At 38.2% G+C, this 24,440-nt stretch overlaps 1 protein-coding gene across 6 annotated transcripts in view; it reads right to left on the reverse strand.

Moving 5' to 3' along the window:
- Positions 1–1,995: 1,995 nt before the first annotated feature.
- The window catches only part of CUL1 (cullin 1), a 52,492-nt gene continuing 30,047 nt past the window's right edge, over positions 1,996–24,440 (reverse strand). For all 6 annotated transcript variants that reach the window (XM_072327708.1, XM_072327705.1, XM_072327707.1 and 3 more), the window contains 15 exons: positions 22,143–22,305; positions 21,345–21,475; positions 17,045–17,152; positions 16,856–16,962; positions 15,635–15,683; positions 14,970–15,101; positions 14,294–14,411; positions 13,315–13,391; positions 12,465–12,596; positions 11,266–11,358; positions 9,949–9,996; positions 9,785–9,867; positions 8,271–8,376; positions 6,044–6,157; positions 1,996–2,636 (listed from right to left, as the gene is read on the reverse strand). In XM_072327708.1, coding sequence (XP_072183809.1) covers positions 2,556–2,636; positions 6,044–6,157; positions 8,271–8,376; positions 9,785–9,867; positions 9,949–9,996; positions 11,266–11,358; positions 12,465–12,596; positions 13,315–13,391; positions 14,294–14,411; positions 14,970–15,101; positions 15,635–15,683; positions 16,856–16,962; positions 17,045–17,152; positions 21,345–21,475; positions 22,143–22,305 — 1,542 coding nt within the window. In that variant the 3' untranslated portion in view covers positions 1,996–2,555. The remainder of the gene's footprint in view (positions 2,637–6,043; positions 6,158–8,270; positions 8,377–9,784; positions 9,868–9,948; positions 9,997–11,265; positions 11,359–12,464; positions 12,597–13,314; positions 13,392–14,293; positions 14,412–14,969; positions 15,102–15,634; positions 15,684–16,855; positions 16,963–17,044; positions 17,153–21,344; positions 21,476–22,142; positions 22,306–24,440) is intronic.

The following is a 24,440-nucleotide window of genomic DNA, read 5'->3' on the forward strand; positions in this document are numbered from 1 at the left end:
CCAACCTGCCTGCCAAAGCAGGTTCCTTACACCAAGTCACACAGGTAGGTGTCCAGGTGGGTCTTAAATATCTCCAGAGGAGACTCCCCAACCCCCCTGGGCAGCTGGTTCCAGTGCTCCGTTGCCCTCACCATAAAGAAGTTCTTGCACACATTCGTGCAGAACATTCTATGCTCCAGTTTCTGGCTGTTTTCCCTTGTCCTGTCTCCACACACTGCTGAAAAGAGTCTGGCTTCACCTTACCCCCATACATCAGATATTTATAGAGCGGGATCAGGTCCCCTCTCAGTCTTCTTTTCTCAAGGCTAAACAAACCCAGTTCACTTAGCCTTTCTTTATAGGGGAGATGCTCCAGGCCCTTCAACATCTTTGTGGCCCTTCACTGGACTCTATCCAAAAGATCCCTCTTTTTGTGCTGGGGAGCTCAGAACTGGACACGGTACTCTAGGTGAGGCCTTATCAGGGCAGAGTAGAGCAGGAGGATCACCTCCCTCGACCTGCTGGACACGCTCTTTTTAATGTACTTGAGGATGCCATTGGTCACCAAGACACCCAGATCCCTCTCAGCAGAGCTCCTCTCCAGCAGGCCATCCCCCATTTATCTCACATGTGTATGTTGGACACACCATTGTGATAAGATGGTCCATCAATATATATGTATAGAAACACTCATTTTGTTCTCATCATGAGTAGTATTTAATAAGAGTAACAGTTTTCTGTTCAGTGAAATGAATCATAGAATCACAAGGTTGGAAAGGACGTACAAGATCATCTAGTCCAACTGTCCTCCCTTTACCATATTTACCATACCTACAGAAAACCTCTAAATTGTATCTCCTAGCTCCCTATCCAGATGCCTCTTGAACACTGCCAGGGATGGCAACTCCACCACCTCCCAGGGCAGGCCATTCCAGTGCCTGACTGCTTTCTGAGAAAAAAAGTTTCTTATGTCCAATCTAAACCTCACATGATACAATTTGTGGCCATTTCCTTGGGTCCTGTTTGTTGCCTGGCAGAAGAGGCCAAACCCCTCCTCATGAACACCTTTAAGGGAGTTGTAGAGAGCAAGAATCCTGAAGTTCCTCCTCAGAAGAAACTAAATGATCCTACTTCCCTCAGCTGCTCCCATGACTTGTGCTTCAGACCCTTCACCAGCTCTGCTGCCCTCTTTGTGTAGTGATGGGTCCAGAACTGACCCATCTCATGGGTGCTCATGAGTGCTGAGTACAAGATGATCAAGCCCCTGGTCCTCCTAGATACACTATTTCTGATAAAAGTCAGAATGTAATTGGGTCTTCTCAGCTCTGGGCACAATACTTGCTCACATTCAAGTGAGCATTGATCAACAGCCCCAGATTGTTTTCCTTCAGCCTTCCAGCTGCCCTGCCCCTAGCCTGTAGGCAGTGTCTGGGGTTGCTGTGACTTAAGTGCAGGATCCAACACTCTGTCTTGCTGAACTTCATCCCATTGGTCTCAGCTCATCAATCCAGATCCTTCTGTAGGGCTTTTTGATCCAAAAGCAGAGGACCACTTAACCCCAGTTTCTTGTTCTTACAGAGGGTATTCTAGATTCCCTCATCCAGATCACCAATAAGGATATTGATCTAATACCTAAGAAACACCACTTGTGACCAGGCCCCAGATGGAATTAACTCCAGTCACCAAAACTCTTTGTGCCCAGCCCTCCAGGCATTTCTTTGTGGTGCAACACATATACCTGCCCAAGCTCTGGGCTGCCAGCTTTTCCAGGAGAAGACTGTGGTAGACTGCAATATGATGTATTAAAAAAGGTCAAATTTCAGGTGACCAAGGATGTCAGCATATATTTCACCTATTTCCTGTTCTGCTATCTCTTGCAAAAGGATCAAATTTTCTTTTTCAAAACACATTTCCTCTTAAAAAGACAGAACATTTATGTTTGGTTACAGATAGAAGTTAACTTCAGAGGAGAGTACACTGGAAAACAAGGGAAAGAAGGAAAAGCAAAACAAATTTCTGTAGCTTTCATAACCATTATTATACCTTTTATTTACATTTAGAAATCATAAAACTTAATAAAACCAAATGCAACTTGTACAGAAATCTTTTTAACTTTTTTTGTTTGTTTTTTTATTTATCACACATTAAAAAATGAAACACACTATACAAATGGTTTTTCCATAGCAGATTACACATGGGTCCACTCAGACTTGCTCTCAAAGTGCTGCCAACATTTGTAAGTTCTGCCAGTGATGGCAGCTGTTTATCATATAGCCAATGTATTGATTTAAATGCAGTAGCATGCAACCCTTAAATGAAAAGGGTCTGATTCTTCTCTGTTCTTAAATTAGGTTAAATGGCATTGGTGTCCATATTTACATACTTGAAATGTATCAATCCTGAGCAGTTCTGATGTAAATCTGAGACTGGCTGATGGGGAGTCCTGGTCTCAGTTATTAAAAAGGGAGGTCCAAATGGCAGCAATGTGGCTGCTATGAAGTTCTGTTGCTTTCATTCTTTCCATCACATACCTATTTGCCGAGTGTCATACAGTCAGAAAATTGCTAATAAAAAAATTAAGCCAAGTAACTGTAGGTGTCCTTCTCACCATCGACACGTTCCAAGTACTCTTTCTCAATCAAGATATCAATGCATTTCTGTGGGAAGAAACAAAGGTAAGTGGAGAGATGCTGGCAGAAGGCTTCTGGTTGCTACAGGCTTTGAACAATCCTGGCCATTGGAACACATGCCAAGTAGAGGATGGCAGTAGGCTACAAGCATGAATGAAGACAATTCACCTTCCTGTTTCTGACCACAGCCAAAAAGAAGACTCTCCACTAAACTGAATTATGCTTACTTGATGCTATTCCATGGTAGTGACTTGGAGAGCACTTGATTATTGTACTCACTGCTAAGTAACTGCATCTGTTTAACTTTTCATTTGCTGAGTGTTTACTAAAGATTGCTACTGTAGCAACTAGTTGCCTAGAACAACTTGTCTGTATGCATCTCTTTCAGCATCAGTGCCTGGTTTTGTAATGGCTCTGTGCTGTCTGTTCCTTGCTCCATCTGTCCCTCTGGGATGGAAAAAAACATTAGTGACAATGTGAAACCAACCAATCACGAAACGTTAACTAAATATAATCCCCACCCCCCACCATTTTTATTCTTGAGGAGATTAGGAAGCTAATATATCAACCAGGCCTGCAAGAGGTGGAACCTGCACAACTATGAGAGTGAGCAGGTAAGCATGGTGTAGGGGCTACTGCATGCTGGCACTGAGGAAAAAATCCAACAGTTTGAGAAACTGTAAAAGACATCTAAATTATTCTGCTTAAAATATTTAAAATTGAAGAATATTTATGTCCAATTCCCGGCTCCACACAGGACAACCCCCTAAAAAAATCAGACCATACATCTGAGAGCACTGTCCAGATACTCCTTGAACTCTGGAAAGCTCAGCGCTGTGACCACTTCTCTGGTGAGGCTGTTCCAGTGCCTGACCAACCTTTTGGTGAAGAAACTTCACCTGAGATCCAACCTGAATTTTCCTTCATGCTGTTCTTCAGGTTCTATTGCTGGTCACCAGAGATGCTACCAGCACCTCTCCCTCTACTTCCCTTTGTGAGGAAGCTGTAGGCCATGATGAGGTCTCCCCTCAGTCTCTTCTTATCTAGACTTAACAAACCTTCAGCCCCTCCTCAAACAGCTTCCTGTCTAGACCCATCAATATCTTTGCGGCCCTCATTTGGGCACTTTCTAAGAGTTTTATGTCCCTTTTATACTGTGATGCCCAAAGTCGAACCCAGTAATCAAGGTGAGGGTGCAGCAGTGCAGAACAGTGCAGGACAAATCACTTCCCTCAACTGGCTAGCAATGTCGCACCTGATGCACCCCAGTACCTGGTTGGCCTTCCTGGCTGCCTGGGCACACTGTTTGACCAAGGCCCTCAAAACTCTCTCAACAGGGCTGCCTTCCAGCATCTCATCCCCACACGTGTACAAATAGCCAGGGTTGCCCCTTCTTAGGTGCAGAATCCAGTACTTGCTCTTACTAAACTCCATGCAGTAGGTGACTACCCAGCTACCTAATTTTCTCTCTCCAACCATCTGAGGAAATAGCTTCTTCCAATTTAGTACCATCAGAAAACTTGCTCAAAACACCTTCTTGTCCTACATCCAAGTCATTTATGTAAACACTAAAGAGAACTGCCCCTAAAATGGAGCCCTGGGAAGAAGCTCCACTTGTTATCTTTTGTCACTGATGTAATCCCCTTTGGGCCTAACCTCCCAACCAATTGCTCACACATCACATTGTTTTTGTCTAGCTGTAGGCTAGCAGTATCCTTTGTACAGAAGTATCCTGTTGAGAAACAGTATGAAAAACTTTAATGAAATCTAAAAAGATAACATCAACTGGCTTCTCTTTGTCAACCAGATGGGTGACCTTGTCATAAAAGGAGATTAAGTTAAAGTTGAACAGGACCTTTCCCTCATTGGCTGTGACCCATGATGACCTTGTTCTTCATGTGTTTTTCTTTAAGTCCCAGCATAATTTCCTCCATAATTTTACCAGTCACTGAAGTGAGACCAACAGGCCTAAAATTATCAGAATCTTCTTTCTTGCCATTCTTGAAAACTGGAACATTTGCCAGCTTCTAGTCAACTGAGACCTCCCCAAATTCATAAGACTGTTGGAAAACAACTGAGACAGGTCTCGTGATGGTATCAGCCAGTACCCTGTGATGAATCCCATCAGGTCCGACAGACTTACATGATCCATGAAGAGCAGAAACCTCACACAACTTTCAGCAAACTCTGATCATTCCCATAGTCACAGACCTTCAGCCCAAGTGGGGCACCTGGAATGCCTGAGCTCATCATTAGTGTTGAAGACAGAGGCCAAGACTGAATCAAACTATGCCACATTTGTAAGGTGACCATTTTCAACAAAATAACGCTCCTTCTGGTTCTCCCCTTTTGCTGGTAACATATTTAGTTAGTATTTGCAAGCCTCAACTTGTAACCAAGCTTCCGCCACATTAATTTTCTCTTTACAAAGGTATGCAGTATCCCTATAATATTCTCATGTTACCTGACCCTTGCTTTTAGTGATAATACACTTTCTTTTCCTGCCTAACGTTCTCTAGAAGAACAGCCCAACAGTACCTCAATGAAGCAGCATTAAGGATCTCATTAGCATGCAGTACTCTCTGAGTGGCAGTGGCATGACATTTCATAGTTTAATCACCAGTAGGCTTGGCCTTCTTCTCACACAGGAAAGAATCATTTGTTTTGTTTTGTTTTTTAAATGCAGTTGTCATGATATGGGGAGTAGGTTGATCTGTCCTACACAACCCCTCCAATTCGGATGCACTTTCATCCACACAGTCATTTGCTTGTCCCTAATGTGTAAGGGCATCTGGGAAAGTGAGGTAGACAGGGAAAGGGGTTTGCCTGTTGCCCTAAGTAGAAACTTGCTTCCATTCCTCCCATCTCTTAGATCTCCTCCTTTTTGCCTGGTGTGGGGAGGGCAAAGTAGCCCTTATTTCTTACGTTGAGTGGCTGATGAGTCTGTTTCAGAAGTGAAAGAGCACAGAGTCTGTTGCATCTCTTTTTCTGACTTCCTGATGCTCCTCAGCCTGCCCATATCCTCCTAAAGCTCTACCAACATGCTAAGCATCTCTTTAACGTGGGTGCTTTTTCCACAGGTGTACTTACTGCTACCAGCAGCCACTGGCTGAAGACTTTGCCACACCCTGTGCCTGACACCTGGATGGCCTCCAGTCTGTGTTCTCACATTGCTGCTTCTGGCTCGAGAGGCCACATGAGACACAGACAACATGACTTTCTTCTGGATGGATGCCATGGTGGAGCTCTTCACAAGCAGATTACAGCTACTGCTGGAAACCAGAGTGACAACACCCTCCCATACAAACTGCCAAGCCAACTGCCTTGCCATGATTTTGAAGATGTCTTTTTTGTTTCCTTTTTTAATTCAGAAAGCTATATTTAATCCTCCTTGACACCAGGAACATAGGGTTAGAGCAATAATTCTCACATACCTTAATTACTGGAACTCGTGGCTTGAACCTTGAGGACAGCTGTGTTAACACTTCTCCAAGTAGTTGCTGGTGTTTTAGAACCTTCCTCATTTTCATAATTCTTACAATAGCAGCCTGCACAGCAAAGTCAGAAGGAGAAGCTTAGGAGCTTGTCCTGCATAAAGCCAATTTATTTCTCCAGTGGATCATGTCTACTACCACAGTAGCATTGTAAAAATAACTTCAGCAGGAGGTGGGGATAAACTTATCTACTGCAGGAAAAGACAATGGCAGATAACCAGCTTTAACCTACCCAAAAAAGAGTGATAGTCACAATCCAGTTAAACAAAGAAAGATTTGCTTACCCATTCCAAAGATCAGGGCTAACAAAATACTCAAACGGAGGGATCTCCAAGTATACATCATTCCCTTTTGGCATCCAGCCCTTAAATGAGGCTTAGGGTGGGGTAGAACCTGAATTTCTTTCACCTTTACTCCCAGGGCTGGCTGTGTCCCTTCACTAGGGGTACAATCATCGGTTCAGGCCTTGAATTAGCAGTTCCTGTACACCTACAGAGTGCCAGCTATTCACATTGACTTTTAGAACTCAGAATTAACATAGGATACAGCCATCAAGTGTTTCTCACATAGGAATTTTAAGAACTATGTTACTTGAGATCAGTAAGAACAACAGTACCACCACCAACAAATAAAATATTTGCATAACATGAAATCTTACTTATGTGTTTATCTTTACTGTGACATTCTTTTAGTAGAACATTTATAATCTCAGTGGTGGTTGATGCCCCAACTAAGATGGTCAAGTGTTTAAAGGACAACTGGAAAACATCCACATTGATGTGCTTTTACTTTTGGTTAGCCCTGAAGAAGAAAGGCAGCTGTAATGTGGTCTTTGAATGCCCATTCCAACTGAACTACCCTATTCTATCTACTTTCTCTGTCCCCTCTACTTCTTAAGTACTTCTACATGAAGTAATAAAAAATTCCTTCAAGTTCATCCTTAATCATAGAATTGCTCAGGTTGAAAAAGACCTTAAAGATCATCAGGTCCAACAGCAACCTAACCATATTACCCTAACTCTAACAATCCTCTGTTAAATCATGTCCCTAAGCACCACATCCAAATGGTTTTTAAACACATCCAGGGATGGTGACTCAACCACCTGGCTGGGGAGCCTATTCCAGTGCTTAACAAAACTTTCCATAAAAGAGTGTTTCCTGATATCCAACCTAAACTTACCATGGAGCAATTTGAGGCCATTTCCCCTTGTCCTGTCACATGTCACCAGTGAGAAGAGATCAACCGCACTGTCACTGTGGGGTACTGGCACTTTCAGGTACTGGAAGAGTACAATAAGGTTTCCCTTCCTTTTCCCCAGACTAGACAGCCCCAGTTCCTTCAGTCACTGAAGGGCATATTATCCAAGCCATTCACAAGTCTTGTTGCCCTTTTTTGGACCTGCTCCAGCACCTCAATGTCTGTCCTTTCTGTACTGAGGTGCCCAAAACTGAACACAGTACTCAAGGTAAAGCCTCACCAATGCTGAGTAGGGGCAGGATGACTTCCCTACTCCTGCCCACCACAGCATTCCTGATACGAGCCAGGATGCCATTGGCCTTCTCGGCCACCTGGGCACACTGCTGGCTCATATTCATCTGTCTGTCCATCAGCACACCAAGGTCATTTTCCATCAGGCAGCTTTCCAGCCACACCTCCCCAAGCCTGTAGGGTTGCCGGGGGCTGTTGTGATTAAAATGCAGGACTGGACACTTGGCCCTATTGAAACTCATACAGTTTACCTTGGCCCATTGATCTAGTCTATCCAGGTCCCTCTGTAGTACCCTTCCTCCCCACTGGCAGATCAGTACCCCCTCCCAACTTGGTGTCATCTGCAAACTTACTGAGGATGCACTCAATCCCCCAGTCAAGATCGTTAAAAAAAAAGCCACAAAGCTATTTATAATTTTCAGTCAGAATAGAAGTCTTGTGAGCAAATGCATCCATGGAACCCAAATACTAACATGTAAAACAATGTAGAGAACAGTATCATAGTATGTCTTTCTACACTTTCTATTACAGACTGGAAGGAACAATAAAACTATAACATATTTTTAGCTTCAGCCTATTGCTTTGGAATACTTTTAGTTCTTCACAGTATGCTTCACTGGAATACTATAAGGTTGAAATTCTGTGTGCACTGTGCAGCAGAATCCTGCAATAAGTCACCTGAATCAGTAGTTTCCTATCTTCCTCTATATTTTTGTGTGTAGTTTCTTGCTCCTGCTTCTGTTCAGTTTTCATTGGTACATTGATGTTCACCCTTAACTTTTTGCTGTAAAGAAAAACAGAAGTTAATCAAATAAATTAGCCTTTTTTCAACTTAAAAAGAAAACACAAAGCCCTCACCAAAACAACTTACACACCACACTATCAGAATTTTACAATGAAAGTGAACTTTGGCACTCCCAAAGGTTTTAGATAATATTATTCAAGTTAATTAAAAAAACAGCAATAACAACAACAAAAAAAAACCAGAAACCCCAGATATCTATTTGGTTGTTGTTCACGTATTCCATGACTTACTGAATACAATGCTCTCATCTGTTAGGTCAAATCAGAACTGCACAGTTATACTGATGTGAATGATTTCTATGTTTACTAAGAAGCTTCTAATCAGTGAACATGAAAAAGTAAGTCAGTAGAAACAAAATCACCATTTTAATTTACATTTGGATTGTGACAGTAGAGAAAATCATTAACTGTGACATGAAGAAAATAATTTATTCCATAAAACTGAATTATGCCTTTCACAGACTCTACAGTGCCCAGAGCTGTGCCATTATCGTATGTACCACACACCATCCCACATTAGAAGTGGGGCACAAGCTGCAGCATCAAGGCACTCAGGAGTGTGGCCACTCAGTTATACTGACTGACTGCACCGGGGAGAAGACCCATTACTTTTTTAGCATTATCTTGTGAGTCATAACTGGAGCCTCCAATACACACAATGCAACACTTGAGCGCATTCATTATTACACTGTTGTAACTGAACAGCGTGTATGCTCCAACCTTCAGTTATTAGTCAAAAGGGTAAAAGCAGATGAAGGATGTGCAAGGACAGGTTTAAAATGTTTCTTTCACTTGAGATTTCATCTTCCTGAAGAAATGAATTCCTCACTGAACACATGTCTATGCTCTGGTTAGTACAGTAAAATGTCAGAGTGGTGAAAGAAGTTTAAAATACACAAACATTAAGAACAACATTGGTTAAAGTAATAAAAGCTACTGAGAATCATGTTTAAGTTACCACAGCTGTTTACACTCTGAAGTTCTAAAGTGAGCCTGCTGATGTTCTCAAGTTATCTCTACTGGATGAATATTTAAGTGTTCAGCCTTTGATGATCACAGAATATGAAGTATTTTGCTGACCACATTTAAGTCATGCACCTTATAAATTATGTAAAAAATACATTAGATTCAAGGAACAAAATGGAGATGTGAAAACATTAAGGTCATGACAGTACTTATGACAAAATCAAAGTCAGATAGCTGAAATCTTCCCTATTTTCTTATTAGCCATCCATCTCCTCTGAAGCTGATAAGGGGATCCATATCTGAATTGGCACTTGAACTTGGAAGCTTTCATTTCAGGAATATCTCATTGTACTAAAATTTTTAAAGCAAACAAGATGCTACTCATACTATCCAACAGTATGTAGATGAAGTTTTTCCCTTACTTTTTATAACCAAGATACAGCTTTATTAAGGTATCTGGTTTTAGCTCCACTTCATCAACATTTGCATTTTCATCTTCCAAAACCTGGAACAAAATAAGTAAACATACATTAATCAGTACATTTTGCCGACCATAAAGCAAATAATAAAAAAAAGAGGTACTTACAAGTAATTTTGATTTCAACAGTATCTGTAGAACTTGTGCCAAGATATCCTACAAAATTACAGAAAACATCAGCACAGCCAGCCAGTCATCTCCCTTCCTTTCCATAAATTAAAATCCTTTTAATAAGAATACACAGATTTACACTAAGAACTACTGAGTGCAGAACACCATAAAATGAGCCTGGGAAGCAATAAAAAACGTAGTTCACAGAAATGTAGTGAGCCTTCTTGGGTGTCAGGTCATAGCACCCTGCATTGGCAAGTACCATTAAATTCTTTATAAAGACTAATTCCAAACAACAGATCCTCCCAGTTGTTGTACTATAAATCTGCTTGCAAATCAGTCTTATGTTTCAGAAATCATTTTTCTCCAAGCCATGTAAATGTAAGTATAATGCCAAACTAAAGTTTCAAGAAATAAGCACCTTCTGTTTTCTGATTAATATATTTTTCTTGTCTTCAGTACAATAGGAGGTTGGTTCTGATCACTGTCACTAGTCAGTCACCCAGATGGCTACACTAGCCAATGTTCTGTGCAAGCCTGCAAAGTTGCCATTTTAGCACAGCCCAAGTCTTCTGGGTTTCATGTTGCTAGGTTTCATCTGTATGGAATTTTATTCTGCTCCAGCTACAATCTGTACCAAACACTTATTCTATATATAGATATATATGATTTAATCTGTGCTTGCATCTATCTACAGAAATCTGCAAAAAGACATCTGTAATAAATGGCAACCCTGTGAAAGACTTCTGTATCCGCTATAAACTAACAGCAGTAACTTACTAGATTTGCATTTCTAAAATTAAAAATTAAAAATCCACCTGACTAGGGATTGCCAAGCTTTCCAGAAGTCCCAGCAGACCTGATTCAGAACTAAGAAAAGACACAAATGCCAAATAAACCTTGGGCCACAAAAGCTACTTGGGAAGAAGAGGTTCACCTTTTCTACAGGAGGCAGTGAACGACATATCAATTTTTATATGATCAGATAAATCACCGTTGAAATGCAGAAAACAGAAATGCAACACACAATCATTTAGAAAAAAATGCTGCTCCTCCTATGGTGCCATCTTATTAAATACCAGGGGTCAGCATGAAGCTACACAATTCATTCTAGTGACAAGGCAGACTAAGATTTATCAAAAGACTAAGCAGTTAGTAATTACAGGAAAGTAAATCAGGGAACCACATCTGCACCTTTAGGACAGAAACCAATTCTGGCTCCAAGCATATCTGAACACAGTTTCTTACAATAGCAGGAAGAGCCCTGATGACCAAAAGACTCATATAGTGCAGTTAAATGTTGAAAGGCACTACCATTTTTATTTGAGTACTGTCTGTCAATTGCTGCATGGTGTAGGCATCTTCTGTGTTGTACTGCAGTAAAATTGCCATCTGGAATGTGGATGCCTACCAGATACAAAAAGCAGAATATGAGAACATACACACATACTTACTGAACTTGAGCAGTTTGAAATTCACCAGTGTAAAAGTACACACTGAAATAACTGGACAAAGGAAAATAACCAACTAGTGCTGATCATTACACACACAATACAGATACTACTTACACAACCAGAACTCTATCTTCCAGCATCATCTAAACATACAGACAAATATTCTGAGCATTTAACTAGCTGCAGACACTTCATAATATCTTTTCCTCTATCACTCCCTAACTCTTCCTCATTTAATCTCCATTTAATACCTAAAAGAATACTGAACTCATCTTCACAAACCTACTAAATCTAGCAGAATGATGAAACCAAATTTATAAGCGAGCAGCTATCAGTAGCTTATCAAACCTACCACCACTGAGTTAACATATGTTGATTACAAAAGTTCAGAGACTATCTTGTTTCTTCTCACTGTTCTGAGCTCTCCTACTTTTTGAGAGAATGCACATAGAAAAGCATGACATACAAGGTCTTTAACAAAGAGGTTGCAGTTGTTTCACACAACACAGCTCAAAGACCATTTAAGCCAAAAGTAATACATAAGATTTCTAAATCATATTTATTTTAAACATATCTTAAATAACATTATAGTAAACAGATCAAAGATATAATAAAGGTTCTATTTATCGTAACACCAAGAACTGTTGTTTTTTTTTTTCAAAGCCAGTAGCATTATTCACATGAATAAAGTAAATGAATGCTTAGTAGTTAAACACACGTATACATTAATTTAACAATTAAGGAAATGAATATTTTGACATACAAATAAAAGACTGCTTAACTCACTGCATCATTAACTAAAATTCATTTGTGCTACTCAGCTACTTAACTAACTACGTACTTCACTGTTTTAAACACATTTATCTCAACAGCGATCCCTTACTGTGAAGAAAACATGTTATCTCCAAGTGAGGAGTAAAGAGACTGGACAGCTCATCCTAAACGCATAAAAGCAGTGGAGAGCACAGTGTGAATGCAAGTCTTCTAAGCAATCACTGCAATCAGCTCCAAAACTGAAAACATCACCAAGTGTTTTTATTGACACAACCCTACTCTTACCTGTAATGTGTATCTGTTTTTGAAACAGTTGGTAACCAGTTCCCCTTTGGAAAGCTGATACAACCACGTTAATTTTCTTCCACTATGACGACTGGCATAAAATGCAGTAAACCTCTGATAGCTCCGTTCTAACTGCATTAAAAAAAAAAAAAGAACACAGGAATTAAATCTGATCACTCTATACTGCCAAACTGTCTGAAATTAAAAACATTCACATTCTTCAGTCTGGATGATAAGTTTCCATTTTAAAAGCATCACTAACAATAAAAATCTAAACAAGAATCTAAACTTCTTTCTTTTAAGGAATGTGAAGCAAGATGGGAAGGTCCGTTTAACTACCATGATACTCCACTAATAACAGTTAAATTCACGTATGAAGCATTTATGTCTTATCTATTTTCAGCATGCACTAAATAGGAAATTAATGGTTACATTATCCAAACCAAATTTATTGGACAGAGCTGAAGCAACTGCCAAGAAAGTTTCTTACATAGACGTATATTAAAAAAGACATGCTAACAATCTTTTTCATTGCTACATAATGTTTTGAAATTTCACTGATCACCACCTTTAAGCAGGAGAAGGAAGCTATATATTTCACACAAATTCCTCCCACTACTTTTATTCATTTATATTGTTCTAAACATCCTTCAGCCAAAAGACAAATAGAAAATATACAAAAAAGAACTTTCTAGTCCTCTCTGACACTCCAAAAAAAACAAAACAAAACCAAAAACCCACAACCAAAAACCCACACAAAAACAAACAAAACACAGATGGACCTATCCTGGTAAATCCCTTTCTTGTTTATTAATTCCATTGCTCGGATGAACAAAGTTCAGATCCTTACCTCAGAGGGTAGAGCAAATGTGCAAGACTGCTGAAATGGCCATGATCCAGAACTCAGCACCTGTATGCTGAAATCCACTGGAAGGGATAAGAATGCACATTAGCAGGATGAACTGCATTATCATCCTTGCTTCCACTTGCTGGTCAAAGAATTTGAGATCTAACACAAGGACAGGAAATGCTTCTGCCTTGTTCAAACTAACACAGTGAAAAATCATTCAACAATATATAGTTTTTTCTTTATTCAGACCATAGAACAAAGGAATCCAATAAAAAATGATGGAGTAAGTTGAATAAGTTTAGGTTTTCTGTGACAGTCAATCAATTTTCTCTTTTCTAGAAATTTTTAGCTTGTTTCTATCCCAACAACAGACTGCTCATCTAACACACAAATTTATGTGTATTGAAAATGCACCACAATACATGTTGGCAAGAACAAAAATCACACAATTATATTTGTAAGACATTTTGGATATGTTAGTAGACATAATACAAGAAATCTAAATAAAACTTAAGCCTGAAAATACTGTAATATAATCCAACAAACAGTTATTGCTTTTGAAATAGTTTGTTTCAATACACTTCAATTAACAGACTTTCTTCCGAAAAAAGGAATAAAGCTTTCTAACAACCTAAGACACAGCATCCTTTTTTTTTATTGCTTTTATAAAAGATAGCTTATGCTATGTTGTGCTCATAAGCAAAACCATCTTTCCAATTAAAAAAAAAAAAGTCAGGATTCAACTCAATTTTATTATGTACCTAGCCGTGAGCTGAAAAAACTATGAAGCGTTATCAGATAATAAAACACAGACTTAGAGGTCTAGTATAAAAACCTATCTTGGTCAACATAATAACTCTAAACTTTAGGGATTACGATGTGCCAATTAAGTATTACCCTCATATAATTAGCTTTTATGTGCAGAAATAAAACAAAATTAAAAGTACTCAAAAGTAACATAAGTAATCATAACACTTACAATCCAGTGGTTCTGAATTGGTCAGATGCTTTTTAAATTGCTCATTCAAGTCCTTGCTTACACCAATATCTTGGAACATCCGCTGTAACTTGGATGTATATTCAAAACCACAAGCTTGCTGTATTTAAAAAAAATAAAAAAGCAACAACAAAAACAGCACATATGTCAGAAAGATGCATTTTGACAACAAAGAATGACAACAAAGAATTCCTAAAGGAGCCAATTTTCTTAAAAGAAAACATTCAAAGTTCAGTGTTTCCCTTATTCAAATCCCCAATAAACATGTTCTTCATCAGAAGCTGAAAACTGTTTTAAAAATGGGTAAGGCACATAATGAAACATACTACTAAAAGATCATTACATCTATTTTGCTTGACCTTGTATTAACAAGGGTTAATTAAATCAAATTGTTCATTTGGATAACAATATCTAAGTCATCTATTGGATAAGAATATATTTAACCCCAATCTGACAGATGTGCACTGCAAGCCCACAGGAGTTTAAATTAAACAAAAAATAAAAAATCAGAAGTGGAAGAGAACTAGGCTGTGTACTCTTTTGGTTCTATATGACACATGATAAAAAGCATGAAATTACAGTACATACATCAGTGCATTCCATGGCAGCGTGAAGACCTGCAACACAGTAAGACATTGGACAATCACAGAATACTCACTTTAAGTTTAGAGATCATGCTTGCCTCAGCATCATCACTAGCACTGTTCTGATGTACAAGTCTCTTGGCAAGCATTTTAGCATAGAATTTTTGAAACACATCTTTATCTTCAATGTATTTGAAGACAACCATCTGGAAAAATAAAAGATAAGTTGTAAAAAAAAATGTAAGTATTTGTAGTGAAAAAACTTTAACAGTATTTACTTCATTAGCAGGTCAAATCTGGATGCAGTTTTAGGATTTTTTGTTTGCTTGTTTGTTTTGTGTGTGACTTTTTAAATAATGGATTCAGTTTAAAACACATGAACTGTGCATTCCAAATCAACAGTCTAATTTATTTACAAATCTACATAGCCACAACTATCATTATATAGGAACATACTTCAGAAACTATCGTATAGAATATACATATATATGTTCTTATATTTGTATGTTCTTATATACATATAAAAAACTGAATTAAGCAGAAATTCACCCTACTCACTTTAAATACACTAAGTAACTTGTATTAAAATAAAACTAACAAGTCTCACAGATACGAAGATTATTACTGAAAAGCTACTGAAACCAAGCATATAAAAGAACTTTACTGACTTACAACTGACAAATATTACCGACTTGCCAGAGCTTAATTTGAAAAGAACAGATGTTTACAGATATCTTACCACTTGATTGAGTGTATCTTCCAATTCTGCTTCTTCTGGATTCTTTGAGCTGCAACGAAATAAGTGCTTTTTTTTTTTTTTTCTTTTCTTTTTTTACAATTCTCCAAACTGCTATTTTAAGCCAACTTTAAGGAAGTATGTGGAAATTTATTTCATAAATATAGGAAAACAAATTGAATAATTTGGGGACCAAAGACTCTTAAGGGGAAATGGCGCCATGAACTGAACACTTTTGTCTTTATTTCACACAACACACATATGTAAGCATACAAAGTATGTGATTCTGAAACAATATGTATAACTCCTTTACCACGAACTGCCTGGGACCCCCTGATACTTCTCAGGATTTCTGGTCTTAGATATTTCTTTCTTTCTGCTTTCTTATCTGCTGCTAAATGCTACCTTCACTTCTTATCACAGGTAATTCAGAGAAAACTGCTCAGAGAGCTGGGTCTTGACTGGGTGACAGCTAATTTGGCATCACAGTTTTCCTCCACACATCAGGTATACTTAATATATCAAGTATATCTACACACCATAGAAGGGAAAAATCAATCCTTTTCAGAAGGAAAAAAAAAAAGAGATAGGAAAGGGAATAAAGAGTAACTTTTCCTGGTTTGATTTTCCAACTTCCCTGACAAAAACAGCTAGCAAACATGTCAGTGACAAAACTGACATAAATCCAGTATGAACTGGACTGACATCAACTCACTTTATAAGCTGCTTAAACATTCGAAGTCAGATACCTTAATTAAATTATGAACGATGAGAAATCAGAAAATTTTTTGTCCTCAATTTCTGCCCAGACAGAAGAAGATACAAAGAAAATGACAATAGGAAAGCAAGAGCTTTAATGGAAAAGGGGAATGTGCATCTCTTCTTCATGACACACACGTATACTATAACTCAAATTTCAGAAAAACAATGAAAACAACATCTAGAACAGAAAACAACTTAAACAAAATTGAGCTCATATTACTGCAAGGAAAAAAAAAACAAAAACAACTTCTACTTATGTTATTCCCCCCACTTCTTTAAGAATTAAATTACATGTAATCTGTAGAATATTCCCCTCTAATTTTTATTTTTCATGTTTAAATCAAAATTTTGTATAATTAAGTTTTCTTGAAATGCTTTGTTTTTGAAGGTATGGAATAAAACTTCTGAATTCTTTTAAAACAAAAACCAACCTGGAATAATGATTTGTCTTCAAAAACATACCTTTTCTTCAGTAAAGAATCACAGTATCGTGCCAGCAGCTCTGGGGATTTACTGGATGACTGGGCCATTTTTGTCACCGCATTATTATTTATAAATCGACCACAAGCCTATAAATCACAAAAGACAGTGAAATTTTTGGGAAACAAAACACTAAGAAAATGGCTACCCTACTTCGATAGATATACTTACTTTGTCTAGTGCAGCCACAAAACCGGCATCATTGTTGAATGCTGACATGACTAAAGCATTGTATTTCTTATGGACATCCAGCACTGTCTGTACATACATTTTAGGATCCTGTAATAAAGAGAGATTACTTTCTCCTTTCTCCAAAATGGAGTTATTCCCTGGCAAAACTTTAATGGTGAAAATGTACAGTGTTAGCAGTTTACTAATGTCACGAACAATGTCTTTGACACAGTCCCCTGTAATACCCTTCTTGACAAATTGGAAAGATATGGAATTTGATGGGTAGACTGTTCAACGGATGAGGAACTGGGTGCAAGACCACATCCAGACAGCAGTGGTCAGTGACTTAATCTCTAGACAGCGATCAGTGACAAATGATGTTCCTCAGGGGTCAGTACTGCGACCGCTGGTCTTTAATATCTTCATCAGTGACACTGATAGTGGGACTGAGTGCACTCTCAGCAAGTAAACTGTGTCCAGAGGAGGGACACAAATATGAGCCAGGGGATGGAACACCTCCCCTATGAGGACAGGCTGAGAGAGTTGGAACTCTCTGGAAAACAGAAGGCTCTGGGGAGAACAGATAGCAGCCTCTCAGAATCTATAGAGAGGCTATAAGAAGGAAGGGGACAGATTCTTCAGCAGGGTCTGCAGTGCTAAGAAAAGGGGCAATGGTTTCAGACTAGAACAGAGGAGATTTAGATTGGTTACAAGGAAAAACATTTTTATAAATAAGAGTGGTGAGGCACTGGAACAGGCTTCCTCACGGAGGCTGTGGAAGCCCTGAACTTGATGACATTCAAGGTCAGGCTAGATGAGATTCTAAGCTATCTGGTCTAGCTGTAGATATCTCTGTTCACAGCAGGGGATTTGGACTAGGTGACCCTTAAAGGTCCCCTCCAATTCAAGATTCTATGTTTCCATGTCCAACTAAGTATGACTAAGCACTACATACTTAGTCTAGTATCTATCAGGACTAGTTTATGTTCTCCTGTCGGACAGACACTACTGCAAGCTTTTATTAACAGCAACTAGTAATAAAACCAAAATTACTTATTCAGTCAGACACTTCCAAAAATACGAGTTTAATTCCAAGCGGACCTGAGAGATCCAGGCAATTATAAATTGGCAACTGTTATAAGAAACAACTGAAAAACATCTCTGTACTAAGAATGTAACAATGTACTGCCTGTACCTGAAAAGATAACCAAAGCTAATAAAAGTAGTAGTAGTCTTCTGACTGAAGAGTGGTCTAATTAATATAGATAATCGAGTTTAGAACACAACTCATTCTGCAGCAAAAGCCTAAAATAGATCAGATGAGTTGAGCTGTGTAGTGGAATTCCAGGGTCACGGCCTGAACCAAGGGGTGAGCTACAGGAGTACGTGAGTGCCTGAAACAGCAGGGGGGTCTGGAGTCACCCTACTTCTGTGCAATCTGAGTCTGTTCAGGTGCCCACTTCCCCCTGTCCTTCTCTCCTGTGGTGTGACTGTACAAATGAGAGAGGGTCACATTCCTCAGTTTGCCTCCTTCTTCAAACTGTTATTAGTAGATACTGGGGCAGAAACATCAATTTTATTTGGTGACCCAAACCAATTTTCAGGCACTAAGGCAATGATAGGTGCGTTTGGAGGGCAGATAATCCCCGTAACCCAAAATGAGGTTGAAACTGGGGGTTCGGTGTCTACCAGCCCAGGAGTACAAGGTGCCTATTGCCCCAATTCCAGAGTGCATATTGGGGATAGACATCTTGTTGGGTTTGACTCTCCAAACCACTGTGGGAGAGTTTAGATTAAGTGAAAGACGTATTAGTATCCAGGCGGTACAGACAATCATAAGGGGTCATGCAAAAATCGAACCTATTTGTTTGCCACAACAGTGCCAGATCACAACTACAAAGCAGTACAGACTCCTGGGTGGACAAGAAGAAATTACCAAGACTGTGCAGGAGCTGAAGAGTAGGGATCATTAGACCTGCACACATCCCATACAACTCATCCATATGGCCAGTCAGAAAGTCAGATGGTACTTGGTAAATGACAGTAGGCTACAGAGAACTAAATAAACTCACGCCATTGATCCGTGCAGCCATACCCAACATTGTCATCCACATGGATACATTAAGTAGAGAGATGGAAACATATCACTGTGTTTTGGATCTAGCAAATGCATTTTTCAGCATTCCAATTGCTAAGGAATCTCTAGACCAGTTTGCATTCAAATGGGAGGCCAGGCAGTGGACTTTTCGAGTCCTACCTCAGGGGTGTGTGCATTCACCTACTTTTTGTCATAATTTGGTGGCACGTGACTTTGCAAGTTGGAATAAACTATCTACTGTCAAAATGTACCACCACATCGATGATTTGATGCTAACCTCTGATTCAATCGAGGCATCAGAGAAGACAGTACCATCATTAATTACTTATTTACAAGTAAAAGGATGGGCTCCACAAACAGTACCAGGATCCACAAACAGTACTAGGACTATCAATCAAATTCCTGGATGTTGTCTCATCAGGTAAGACTAAGGTGTTACCCAGTGAAATCACAGATACGATCCAAGCATTCCCGGTTTCCAGGAAACTGAAGCAGTTGCAGAATTTTTTGGGTATAGTAGGACACTGGTGATCCTTTATACCCCACACAGCACAACTGCTAAAACCTTCATATCAATTAACAAAAAACAGCCAAGTAGGCCTGCACAGGTTCCCCCTTCCACCCACCCTTCTCTTCTGCGGCACGCCTGTATGAACAGGGGAGGATCACAGTCCTCAGCTCATCCCTTTCTCCAAACTGTTACCAGGAAGGGTAAGTTAATACCTTTTGATATTTTTTCCTATAGCACCTATTTCTCAAATAAAGGCTGTCATTGCCTTTATTTGCTCTATAAGCTCATAGGACCATTTCATCTCCAATGACAACGGAAAAGCTGAGACATGTTTGCTCAGCCAACTGTCTGTTCAGACACAGTACAGAAACTGAAGTTAGAATTAATATTATCTAAGTGTGGTAGTGGACTAACAAAGCCATGATGAAAAAAGATAGCAGAGTAAAGGATACTGGAAGAAGTGGCAAGATGCTTTCTCAAGGAAAACCAGTCAGAGATAGAGTTATGAAAATATACAAGAATAACACACATACACAAAGAGAAAAGGAATAAGAAACAGATAAAGAACATGATTAACAAACAAGAAAGCACTGTGATCAGGAAGAGTTTAAGAGGATGGAGTTGAAGGAATAAATATAGATTTCAGGCTTCCATTCTCTCAAAGATGAACTTATTCCAGTAAGAAGGAGCCTTCACTTTTTCTATGAACCTCAAGGCCCAGGTAAAAGAAACTTGAGAATGATAATGGAGGGATGCATAACTATAGAACATGTTTGATTTCAAAATTTAAGGTGACATCTTTGAACAACACTGAAGATTCTTGAAGTTACTTTCTGATTCAGAAAACCTCAATATTGTTAAATTATTGCTAAATACTTAGAACTAGAGAAGTTAACAGATGAATATGAAGTTCAGACATGTAAAACATGTTCATCTGAAAGCATAATTTTTACTGTTGTCCATGAAGCCATTACAGACTATTGTTTTAATGTTTACTAGCACTATTCTAAGTACTATTACTAGAACTATTTCAAGAGTGTCTGAAACCAATTACTGATTGAAATGAAATCTGTCAGAAGCAAATATAATCTTGCTTTAAATAGAATACTACTTTGGTAGATTTTAACCTTAATCTTGCTCTGTTTTATTCTATTTTTATTGTTTATCTTTTATAAGAAGTGTCACATTGTGTACATTCAAAAAGTTTAACAAAAGTTTCAAACAACCTTTTAACGCTGCTGAGACTGAACCCTAAACCCTCCTTCTCCTTACCATTCATAACGTTTTTGCAAATGGAATGCAAAAAGAATAAAGCACTTCATCAAAACGTTAAAAACAGAATTTCTTCAAACAGACTCATCGAAGCCACAATATGGAAATAAAATAGGAACTGAAATAGAACACAAAATGCTACTTATAATATGGACTTCAAATTATAATCATAGTATAGGATGTCATATTTGTACAGCCAGCTTTATGAGCAGCATGAAGTCCTGACAGATAGCCAAAACTCTTAAGGAAAAGAAACCTCAGAAATAATAAACAAATAATTAAATGGCTGCAGTCCAGTCATCACAAATTGAATGATCAAGTAGGAAAACACATTATGATTGGAAATCTGCATGTGAGGAGGGTTCTTAATATAAACTGGAAGCAATCATGTATAGACATATCTTTATGGGGATACTTGCATTTAGAGCTGCTTCACCACATTTCTCAATTGCAGCTAGACCCTGATTATGAATGTGAGTTTCCAACAGCTTTTTCAGCTCTCCAAGGCCATCCTGGATTCGAGATACGAGGTTATACATACGTCCCAAGTCTGAAAAATAAGGGAAGCCAGTATCTTATTTGTACTAGCTATGACTCCAATTTGTCATTTAAAACTTGCCAATATGAGTTAAACAATCAATACCAATGAAAATATACATTCAATTTCTCTGATGAAAAGTAAGAAAAGATCAAAAAATTATCTAGTATACTGTCTTTCCACTAACCTAGAAAGCTAAGACAAATTCAATAGAAAACAATCTGTTAAATATTAAAATGTTTTACCTTTACATTGCTACTTACCAAGAAGGAAAAAAATATTTAACTTGCAGAAATATGGCTACTTCTGATTATTCTAGTTATCTAGTTATCATAAATTAAGACTTTAATTAGTGTTACTGCCTGCTGTGCCAGAAATACGAGATTTTCCAGCTGACCACCATCCTTTAAAATGAACATGCCATGAACAGGACAGCTTTAAAGAGATATGTTAATATAGAAAAGGCAGTAAGTGGTGGTACTTCCATTTTGGTAGCAATGATGGAAATGGTAGGAAATGCAAGGCAAACTGGGACACTGGTAACACCTTTGGCAGATATTCCTCTTAATCAGTCAAAGAAAAAAAAAAAAATCACATTTTACCATCAACAGAATTTGTGTTATTCACAAAAAATCAGGGAGGAACCTTAAGCCTAAAAGCAATGTCTGGACTGGCGTACCTTCATTTTTATCAGCATCCAATAAATTCTGAAACTCCGTATGAAATATCTCCAGGTGTTTTTCAATAAGTACTTGCTCACACTTTCGTGCCAGTTCATCTTGTGTGCTCTCATGGAGATACACTTGAACCCTACGCTGCTCCTCAAGAAGGCGAGCCTCAGCCTACAGAAGATAAGCATGAAACCTGTATGAAAAAATCTAGTAGCAGAAAACAAACCTAAGAAACCTAGAAAACAAACAAAAATAAAATATCCCGATTGATTCTTATGGTCCACCTTAACAGTTATTTCTCTGGACATCATAATATGACTCCTATCATACAACTCACATATGGAATCAAAGTCAATATTGATGATTAACATTATACACTGCTGAAATGGGTGGAAAATTACAGCAAAGTTGTTTTTCCTTGACATTCTGAACAAAAAGTTTTTAAATGAAGATCTGTTGTCAAAAAGAGAAAGCTGGTTACATGGCATGCTCGCAGTTTCAGCATCAGAAGACCCTCCAGCTACAGAATTTGCATTGTTTAAAACAAATGAGAACAAGTCTTGTGCTTGCATAAAACTGTAGTTCAACAGTATAACCATTACAAATTTAACTGAAAGTTCTCATATACCTTCTCACATAGAAAAGCTTCCCAGTAACCTAATAATCCCAATAATCACTTAAATTCTACCTGTATTTAATTTAGCTTATCTTCCTGGCGAACCAAAATTGTAAGTATCACTTGGAGAACTACTTTACTCTAAAATGTAAAACTGAAAGTGTTTATATAACAGTTGTTATACAACAATATCATGAATTATTTAAATCAATAATTCCACCAAGACGCTATCTCCAGTTAGTATTCAATACACAGACCTTCAGTGAGAAAGTGAGGTATACCAATAGCATGCATTATTAACATATCCAAACAACAACAGAAAAAAAAAAAAAAAAAAAAAAAAGAGAGAGAGAGAGAGAGAGAGAGAGAGAGAACCCCTGTAAGACAGTTTTGTGCAAGTAAAAAATACATTAAAAATTCCTGGTGCACAGTGAAGTAAAATAAAGCTGAGTTACAAGCCCATCTGAATTTTAAGTTAATAGCTCTGACAACTTGCATAAACTCTCTTAACCTCTCCAGTAGAAAATGCAGACCAGAGAAACCAGTCAAGACTTTTAACCTCAATAATTTCCCTTTCCCTAAGGTCACATCCCTTAGATCGTACCATTTAGGAAGATTTAGAAAGCTCTGATCGCGTTTACTGTAGAGGCTAAAACAAACCCTGTTCAGTTTAATTAATTGAACTCCAGTTTTAAATCTCAGATCAGTTAGAAGCAGATACTAAGATAGCAAAAATGGCTGTATATATGGCTGTATATATACACGCATACTGTGGCTGTATATAAACACACACACACTATATAGTCAGAGACTACACACTTCCTTGCTGAAGGATTTCTCTGCCTTCTAACAGCTTTCTCTACATTCTGAGCTACAAAGTGAGTTGCTTCTCTGTGAATTTTTGAAGTTCTTAAGGTTGAGTTCATTCTTCTTGCCATTAATCCCTAGTTCTTGAAATAGCAATGACCTTCAGACAGTTTTTTACTGTGCTGAGGAATCCTGCATGAGCCGTTCATTTGCATTATGAATAACTGAAATTCCCTTACTGTTATATCTATACATGCAACTATGATAGATAGTTGTGGATGAAAGTTAAGAAACTGAAAATGAAAATGAATTCAACAAGAACGTAAATACAGATATGCCAGTATGATTCTGAGTAACTATTATAATGCACTTAAAACTGGATTCGTTTTACAGCATTATTTTTAGTACTTTTCTTCAAAAGTTCTTTTTTATTTTCCTTCAGTATATCACTAACTGAGGATATGTAGTAAGCAAAAAAGACATACCTGCGTAGATCGCACTGAAAACAATGCCTCCTATTTATTTCTATGGAAACTAAAATAGGTACATGAAGCATAATAACACTAAATGACAGAGCATTTTCTCAGCAACGAAACACTAGTTTTCAACATAGTAACCACTATTAGTTACGCCTTTTTGCCAGTGATGAACAAGAGGAAGTGACCCACTACCATTGCTGCCTCCACTAAAATAAGTCACTTACCACCTCACAGAACTAACATCCACTGTTTGGTCTTAAAAAATGTTCAGCAAGCATCAATGAATGTTAATGGGTACTATTTTTTCCACATGGAGGAATTCAATTCCACACACTTTCATGTCAGATACCGTTTTGTCTGACTACCCTTCTGCTGCCAGGCAACAAAATGTAATGGAATACTGG

Source organism: Excalfactoria chinensis, chromosome 2 (genome assembly GCF_039878825.1).
Source record: "Excalfactoria chinensis isolate bCotChi1 chromosome 2, bCotChi1.hap2, whole genome shotgun sequence".
NCBI lineage: Eukaryota > Metazoa > Chordata > Aves > Galliformes > Phasianidae > Excalfactoria > Excalfactoria chinensis.